At 38.8% G+C, this 9,317-nt stretch overlaps 1 protein-coding gene and 1 pseudogene across 1 annotated transcript in view; one reads left to right on the plus strand and one right to left on the minus strand.

Annotated features, from left to right (window-relative positions):
* LOC104501203 overlaps window positions 1–1,176 on the plus strand; it is a 51,249-nt pseudogene extending 50,073 nt beyond the window's left edge.
* A 1,813-nt stretch (window positions 1,177–2,989) lies between these two features.
* SLC39A10 (solute carrier family 39 (zinc transporter), member 10) overlaps window positions 2,990–9,317 on the minus strand; it is a 15,072-nt gene continuing 8,744 nt past the window's right edge. The window contains exons 6-10 of the mRNA XM_010144962.1: window positions 8,089–8,209; window positions 6,279–6,647; window positions 5,369–5,449; window positions 3,706–3,896; window positions 2,990–3,148 (exon numbers count right to left, since the gene is read on the minus strand). Of these exons, the coding sequence (XP_010143264.1) occupies window positions 2,990–3,148; window positions 3,706–3,896; window positions 5,369–5,449; window positions 6,279–6,647; window positions 8,089–8,209 (921 nt within the window). The remainder of the gene's footprint in view (window positions 3,149–3,705; window positions 3,897–5,368; window positions 5,450–6,278; window positions 6,648–8,088; window positions 8,210–9,317) is intronic.

The raw sequence follows: 9,317 nt of genomic DNA on the forward strand, positions 1-9,317 counted from the left end.
ACATAAAATGAACACAACACTGTTGACAATGAACAAAACAGCATTTGATCATTTCCAGCTTTATAAAACTTTAAAAAATTATTTAGTTGTAACAAAAAGACTGATAGCTCAGCAAGTTATCTCATAGGACCATAACCACATTTTAAACCATAGACTCAACTGTTAATGGGGAAGGGAAAGAAAAAAAACCCATTAAAAAACAAACCCAAATGAAAATCACACTGCATCTAGCAACTACAGTATTTTCTAAGCTTAATCACAGCGGATTGAGTGCAATGTGATCTACATCAAAATTCCTATGGGATGTCACACAGTGACAGCATTGTAATATACAAGTAACATTTATACCCTCCAACAAATACAAATTAAATGAGACTCAGGATTCAAGCGGAGTGGAATGTCGAAGCCAAGTAGAAATGTAGTGGAATTCAGATTGTCTGTAACATGACTCAAAAGCATACATTAGAATCATCTGGAATTCAATACTGGTGGAAACATAGAGAAGAAGTCACAGCTGTTACACGGCTCTTCATAATTTGTAATAAATACTAAAAAATAAAAGGAAACAACCCATGTTTAATGAAAAATACAGTACCTACCTTCAAGGACCATGTTTTTCCCTTGTCTGAAGATGGTCTCAGAAGGAAGTTAACTATTTTCCTATAGAGGCTATAGAAGCTATAACCATATTCCAACTAATACAAAAGTAAATATACTATCTGAAATACAGAAATCTTCATTTGAAAAGAATTAAAAGAAATAAATTTTTTAAAATGATTTGACAAAATATCAGTTCAACCACATAATGACCCCCTTATACTCAAAAGAATTAACAGAGAAGGAAAATTAAGGGTCAGTTTAATACATAAGTAACACAAGTTGTTTAAACTTAGGTCCTCAGAAGGTATCCAGTGAGTTATGTCTCTTTGGAAATGGTACTCAGTGACCTAACATGGGCACTATGACAAAATGTCACCCAGGACCTTCACACTGCAGCAATTCAGTAATCTGAAGCTCACAACCGCGTGTTTACTCATTAAGGTCCAACGGTAAACGTGTTTAAAGGAGAAAAAAATAAAACCTGAGTTCAGAGCATCAAATGACTGCATGCCTGAACTCTGGGCTTGTGGCTTCTTCACTGAAGAAACTGTGCCCGTCTTTAAAATGGACCCTTAATACTGTTTCTTGATACTGTATTAGGAAGAAATACTGGCAAGAACCAACCGATACCTTTAAATTACATGAGCTGCTCTCATTAAAGTTGACCAATGAAGCTTCAAAAAAGTAAAGTAAAGAAGGGCCACAGAAAACACCCATGAACTTGAAATGGAATGAAGATACCAACTGGCTCTTGTTAAAGGCATTAGGATCAGTGTTTTCAGCAGCTGCACTGGCACCAAGCAGACCAAAACAAAACTTAGGGCACGTAGTCAAAAAAGAGCTTTTTCCTGGCATACACATAAAAGAAGACAAACCGTGTGTTTTATAAAAGGCTACACCATGCTCAGGACTGGTACTATAGACTCAACTTGCACGCCTCACCAACTCACCATTGTTTTCAGGAGATGGCTACAAGAAGAACTAACTCATGTCTGGCAACAGAAGCCTATCCACACAATCCCATCTAGGACAGCTGATCCCAGCAAGTTAAGGCCCAAATTTTCAGTCTCTCCTTCCAAATTACACATACCACAGATCTATCACATCTGCTTTTTAATAATCTAATTGGAATACCGAAATTGTAAAAAAAAAATCATAGAAACGAACTCCTTTATGCTGGAAGTAGAAATCTTCTTACATACTCTCTACTGCCAGAAATGGCTGGTGCTACAATGTCTCCCTATCAAGTCATTGTAGAGACAGATTTTGATCCGATATTACAGTTTTGCCAATACCCTACCAGTACTACAATACAGAGAGTGGAATTTAACCTTTATGCCCAGGTTCAGTAACAAGCATCTTGCACTTGTGATTGTTTTTTAACATGAAGAGGAGAAAACAGTCCAAAATAATTGTTAAAAAAAAAGGAGAATTTCCCATATGGATTCTCTGTTAGAAGAATTTGCACAAATTCACAGCCACAATTCTTCAGTAGTTTATGCTGCAAGTGGCACACAATACATGTTTAGCATCTGTAAAAAGAACCAGAAATAGCTCAGTAACTCCAGGATCGGGGATTTCCCCAAGCTAACACTAATTCTACTACATTTTGCATTTTCCTACTAAGATCAAGGAACAAACATCGAACAACTCTTAGTCAGGAAGGACATCGTCAAACTGATCCTCAGCAGAATGTAGTGCTTTGCAGCAACAGCCTGAAGTTTATAATGACGGAGTGCAGCTTAACACATCCTCAAAGAATTTAAACAAACAGTGTTCAGGTTTGGGGTTTCTTTTGTAAAATTTAAACCAGCACAGTGGTTCCAGTCATGTGCTGTGGTAAGATTTAATACTTCAAGTCACCACAATGCAGAAGAATCGGCACAGAATGCATATATATATATATACACACACATATATGCATGCACCTCTGTATCTCTCTCTCTCCATATAGAGAGACATCTATGTGCTACTAAAGACTTACTCCTGTTCCTTGCAGAGGCATGAACTTCAGCTGTAATGTTTTTTGGGTTCTGTTCTAATGAAATAAATAGTATTTTGCCAAATGATTAGATTGTTGACAGTACTTTTGCTTTCTTAAGCAAGCAGTGCCTCCTATACAGTACACTGAATTTGGCATTTATTTCTCCTATTAGTATTTCCTAACTGTCGATCACTTGAGTTTAGAAGTTGCATTGGGTAATCTCAATCTGATTTGAATCAGAAAAAAAAAAAGCAGAAGTTAATCTAGACAGAAAGGAATATACTGAACTCATGTAAGTAGTGCAAGCCACTGCCTTCCCTCCGAGCAATGTGCGTACAGTGGAACAGTGCAGACTGAAAGCCGTACAGTAACAGTATTGTAACCACAGTGATTACCAGAATTAGGTCAAAACTGGATGTCAAGCACAATTTTATCTTCATAGAGGGCAATCACCAGCATGATGGCAAATCCAAGAAGCAGGCCCAGATTCTGAAGGATGAACTGCCCCACGGGACAGTAACCATGCTCTTCATTATCTCCATCTCCATGCAGCATTTCTGGAAGCTATAAGGAGAAACAACAGCATTTCTCCACTAGATGAATTTTTTTAAAAAAGCTTATCACCACAAGAGCTTTGTATTAACAGCTGCTCATGATAAGGGTTCAGACAAAGCTTTCCAGACTATTTCACATCAGAAATATAAATGGATTCTACCCCTTCAAATATATGAAGATTAAATTTGAGTGAAGAACAATTCTAAATACTGGATTGAAGTCCAGTATTTAACGCCCTGTCTACAAAACCAGAGAATTGTCCTATTTTTATTAGTTTATGAGTGAGAAGCGTGTCTGTCCCAGCCCTCCATTGAGCTTTTGTATTTTAACAGGAGTCGCTGGCAGACTTCAGTAGCAGAAACTGAAACAGGCAAGCAGCTATGAAACTCCACCACATCTCTCAAAGTATCTGCAACATTTTAAAAAGTTGTGAAATGGAAATGGCCATCGAGTGTCTACAGACAGTAGTTACATGTTATGTGTTATAATAAAAAAAGTTCTCTCGTAGGTCAAGCCCTAGGCTTTACGCATGGAGTGCAAAAATGACAGAATCGTAACCATCTTACCATGTCAACTAGTGCCACATAGAGGAACATGCCCGCAGTGATGGCAAAGATCCACAGGGTGATGTTATTAGCGTACTGTCCCACCGCCGTGCCTATCAGCATCCCTATGTAGGCCATCATGGCAGACAGCAGGTTGTACACAATAGCTTGCTTTACTGTCATACCCGCTTTAAGAAGCACAGCAAAGTCACCTGAAATGAAGACAGAACACAGGAGTTTAGTACCAGCTACTTTTAATCAAGTAATCCCTCGATTAAAATATGATTTAAAGGTGCCTCTTCATCATGTTGATGGTCATGAAGGTAATAGTGATTAATGGTTAGAGGTGAAAGGAGGAGTCCAGACCCAGTCCTCCCACTGAGAATACACCTGTGCATACAGACTTGTCTTTACTTCACAGCTGTTCTTCATGGCACGTAAAAACAGGAGTTTGGTTTTGATCAAATTCCCCTCAGCTATATACACCTCGTTCTGTGAATCCAAGAAGGACGACGAGGCATTAGTCCTCACAGACAGTGACAACAAATTTGAGAAATACAGCACTAGGAAAAGGAAGAGTTCCATTCAGAAAGAATGACTTCATATCCATGCTGAATCAGCTCCCTGGTTTAAGACAAACCAGGCTGGCCTGTTTTATTTTGAATTCAGGACAGCACTGCTATAATTGCTGACAGAGATGGACTTTCTATAAAGGTAGACATTTTCGTCTCATAATCAGCTCTGATAGTTTTACTCCTTTCAAACTGAGCTCCTGTGAATACGAGTGGAACGTGATAGGTAGTCATGAGGGTAATTAACATAATAATTGATATGATATTCATAGCAGATATGCTGAATATTAATTATTCAATCTAGAATCAAAACAAAAATAGGTACAGTGAACTACTCACTTCTTACAGAAGGTTAATTTAATCATGTTAAGCCAGGAAGGTGTAAGCACACCAGTAATCTATTGCAACCCTTTGTATACTACAGCAGCTTCACTTAACTAACGATTGTATAGCACCGCTCACAATCAATGAACATCCGCTCTATTATTTCCCATTACTTACCTTATACTTATCTGCCTATAGGACATGCTTTCACTCACCCCTCTAAGGGGTTTTGAAGTACTTGTCTTACCTTACTTTGGATCATTTGGAGTCAGCAGATCCTCAAGTAAGCGAGCTGTGAGTACATTCACAGTACAATCTAGCACAATTTCACCTTACTGGCAAGAACAACTCCTCCTCTTGCTCTCTCTAACTGCCCTGTTCTAAGTCTCAGGGTGCACTGAAATTTCATTCAATGTGCTTTAAGGCTTATGAGAAAACAACCGGTTTCGTGGTGGTTAACTAATCCTAGGAAGAAATGCTTTAATCAGGGGTAAAGAACCAATGGCACTGGCAACAATGCCTACAGACTTTACCCTAAACAGTCATCCACACCTACCGGTCTCACCAACAATTGGTACAAAGCATCTTCTGAAGTTCTCCACAAAGAATTTTACTTACGTAAACTTGTGTTTACTTACGTAATTTAACTGTGTGTAAGCCAATGCACACAGAGCAGTGTGAAAATCTTTCCACAAAATCAGAGATGTAACACCAAAACATATCAGGATACCAGCTTTTGCATAACTGTTTTGTACAGATGAAAAGACTGAGTGTATGGAATTAATTACCTAATTCATGGGGAAGCTCATGACAAAATACCGCTATAGATGTACTAATCCCTCCTGTCAGTCCAGCACTAAAAGCTGCTCCTAGAAAAAAAAAAAGATTCAGATGATATTTTACTACTTTCACATCAGAAAATTCAGTCAGCAGACTTTCCAGAGATGACACCCTTCTGTTAGAAAGCACACACTAATATTTTTTCATTCCCTCTGTGTCCTGTCTGTATGGAAACTGGAAATACTGGCAGTATCCAGCATGTGCATTAACCACTGCATACTTAATGACTCGGTTTACCTGAAATACAACTAAGGAGAACACAACTGAGCAAAACAAAAGGCAACAAGCTAGTAAGCAGAACCATTTTAACATGTTTAGGACCTCTCAAGTCCATCAGGACAGTTAAGAATACACATGAGCAACAGCCTGGCTTTGTCCTTTTCAGGTTGGAAATCCAAACCAATATTTAACCCACAACCTCTCTATTTCCTTTATGCTTATTTGTAGAGCACGGATCAGCAGCATTAATAAGCAAAACCTGGAAAACAACAGCGAGAAAAAACACCCGCATAAACCTCTTTCAGTAACTTTGTGTTAGCTCATTTAATTCAACCAACTTTAAGTTCATACCTTAAATAATTCTGAGATGAGAAAATTGGGTATCAAAGTGCTGCACTATAGCAGGGAAAGGCACAGAAAGAGCCAGCAGTGAGCAGTCAGAACAAGCAAAATAAAGTAAAAAGGGAAGATTACTACAATTGATGGCCTTTTAATTTCTGCTCTGAAGGAGATTAAACAATGCCAGTAACCGCAGGAGCTAAGTGGAAGCCTTACCTGTGATCATTGATAAATAAAGTGTTAACAAAGTTACTAAAGGTAAGAAGAAACTGTTGAGAAATACTCCATGTTTTTGCTTACCGATTGCTAAGCCATCACTAAAGTTGTGAATGCCATCTCCCATAATTACCATCCAGGCAATATTAGCTATCCCAGTATCTTTCAGGTCTTTTCCAGAATGACAGTGGCCATGGGAATGATGGGAATGTTTGTGATGCCAGTGGTGACTGTGTTTTCTAGCTATCATTTTATCTTCGCCATGGCTGTCATACTCTGAATCATGAAGGTCATGCTCTTGAGCAGCATGTGAGACATCGTTGTGAGAACGGTCCATATTGTGGTCCTCTTCTATAGAAAGGAAGTTTTTGGGAGGGGATTCCAGCTGGCCATCTAAATCGGTCAGTTCAGTTTCATTGAGTCGATCTTCAGATAAAACTGAGTCGTCTGCTCCTACATTGAAGCCAGCTGGGAGAAACACTGCATTAATTCTTATTTTAAGTATCACCAGCAACTACTGCATCACTGGGCTCAGAATTTAACTGCTTTGCGAAAGTAAAATAAGTATTTTAAAACATCCCAATCTAATAACTTTGTTGTCAACTTTCAGCCAAAAAACCCCCTACTACTATTTCTAAAGTATTCATAAATAAATGAATCCGGCAATCTTATGCTCTGGGAAACAAAACCAATCGTGGAAAAAAAGAAAGCTGTTCTGGATAATGAAGTTGTTAGCTCACAACAATTCAATAAAATATTTCAGAGTCAAAAATAAGCGAAGTGGATTTATATTAAAAACAGACACAGAGTACCAAGGCAGCAAAGAGTTCTAGATAAACAGCTCTTAAACATCATTTGGAAGCTGTTCAGAAGGAAATGGAATGGCCATTCAGGTAGTGGCACTACCGTTCAAAACGCACATTCAGCATGGGCTTCCAGTGCCCGGGGAATGAATGATTTATGGATCAGCAGAGCGCGTGTCCAGAGGAGTACTGTCAGAAAACCACTCTGTACTCCACGTCACTGGGAGCAGAATTCCTCTCATCGCCCATTAAAAGAATATGAAGACTTCAATTATACGTACCACCATCCTCACAGCTTTCTGTGTTCTATGTCAATGTCCCAGATCCCATTTTAACTTATCTGGGTAGAGGATGCTACAGTCCTAACTCTCCCCTCTGCAAACCATTCAAATTAACAAAATTGCATATGTATAAATATAGCCTATGGATTCTTCATCAACAAATTAATTCAGCAGCCATGCAGGCAACAGAAAGGGACGGCTGTGAAGCAAAGTCCTTTCCCTTCCCTCACACCTTTGAGAAGGGTGGTTGGGCATTCATCTGGGTGCACACTGTATGAGCATTCAGACGATCGTGAAGGAACAGTGTGTGAAAGTTCTTTTGGATACCTGAGGAATATTCAGGATCCTCAGTTGTATTTATGAAAATAAATTAATTATGTTTAGCCTTCTCAGCCAGACTGTAATTGGTTGGCTGGGGGATCTTCAAAGTGAAACAGATATCCCCCTTTCAGGCCTGCGTGCTCATTTTTGATCCAGTTTTTGCCAAAGCTGAGCTAGTCAGGCACAGCTTAACCAAAAATCACCCTGAAAACAAAAAAATAAAAAACTCCCCAAAGAACCACAGCCACCCAAATCCTGACTGCTTCAAAAATCTGAGAACCATTTGTATGGCATATTAGGAAGTGTTCAGGGTGCTTTCAGATCTATAGAAAACAAAGTAAAAAAAGCTTTAATAGGGAAAGCCTATTAAGTCTTATTAACAATGATTTGCATAATAGCAGCAAAACTGTACAAGAGGTTACATGCTATAGGTTATATGCCATTACTTTGAATCTCATAACCAGAGAAAACTCTGAAAACAACGCCTACCTGCAAGGGGTTTGAGCTGAAGCCAGTCAGCATCTGGTCTATTATTTAATTTGTGATCAGAAAGTTTCCTTCCAATTGGTGATTCTTCAGTATGTTTCTTCTTGCACCATTTCTGCTTACTCTGCCGTGAGAAACAGTTAACAACTGGTTTGTGAAAGGACATCAAAGGATATAAAAGAAACTGAAATGTCCAAAAATCTGTTCAAAATAGACTAAGTTACTCTCTTTTAATATGTCTAACACAAGCGTGTGACTACAGAATATTAATATTTTTAAGGCTCAGCAATGCTATCTGTCCCAGTGGCAATTCTTCACTACCTACCACAGATTCTCTCTCTCCCACTCACTCGCTCACACACACAGATTCAGCGTATTCACAGTATTTCACTGTGGTAACAGAGCACACGATGACGAGGATGGCTCTAACAGTCCAGAATCACATGTAGGCACAGTTATTATATCTGTTTATTCTGTTCATGAAAGCAAGCATGCAGCAAGAACAGCTCCTCTGTCCTGTTCAACTTTTTTGTTTTATATTCCTATAACTTGTATTTTCCTTTAGAGAAAAGCTTGCTGCTTTCCAATCTGCAGCCCGTACAACAGAGATCGAAGATCTGCCAAAGCAGCCTAGGGGAGTTAATTATTTAATTAAACTCAAGGAAGATACGCCCAATGTGGCAGCTTTTATCTCTTTATCAGATGATACAAGAAATGCCTCCCTCCAATACAGAAAATCTTTTGCTGCCTTTTGGGCTGAGGCAGCCAGTCTGATGTGAAAACAGAGAAGTGTAAAATCTTCCACATTCATTTTGGGAGAAACAGTTATAGTTCCACCAAAATAATTTCCTCCTCACAGTCGAATGATGGAAGTTAAAAGTGTATTTATATTGACTGCTGAAAGAATATGGCTCTTTGGTGGCTCCCCACCTCGAGGTACTTGCTCTCCTTTCATACCACCATCATGAATACAGCATGCTCCCAGCCCTAAAAATCCAGTCATTCTCAGGGAAACAAGTTAAAAGCTGACTGGCAATATATAGGAAGCAAATTTTAGCATTTTCTCATGTGGAAAAAACAAATTCCTCCATTACACTGACATTGTTAGCTAATAGCACACAGTTAAATTTCTTGTGAAGTGTCTGATAATTGCCTGCCTCCATTTCCAGTTCATTCTCACATACCACCTTTCCAATTTTTGAAAAAAACCCAGGGTGGTTTACAGGGAAAGA

Source organism: Buceros rhinoceros, unplaced genomic scaffold (assembly GCF_000710305.1).
Source record: "Buceros rhinoceros silvestris isolate BGI_N320 unplaced genomic scaffold, ASM71030v1 scaffold17610, whole genome shotgun sequence".
Lineage (NCBI taxonomy): Eukaryota > Metazoa > Chordata > Aves > Bucerotiformes > Bucerotidae > Buceros > Buceros rhinoceros.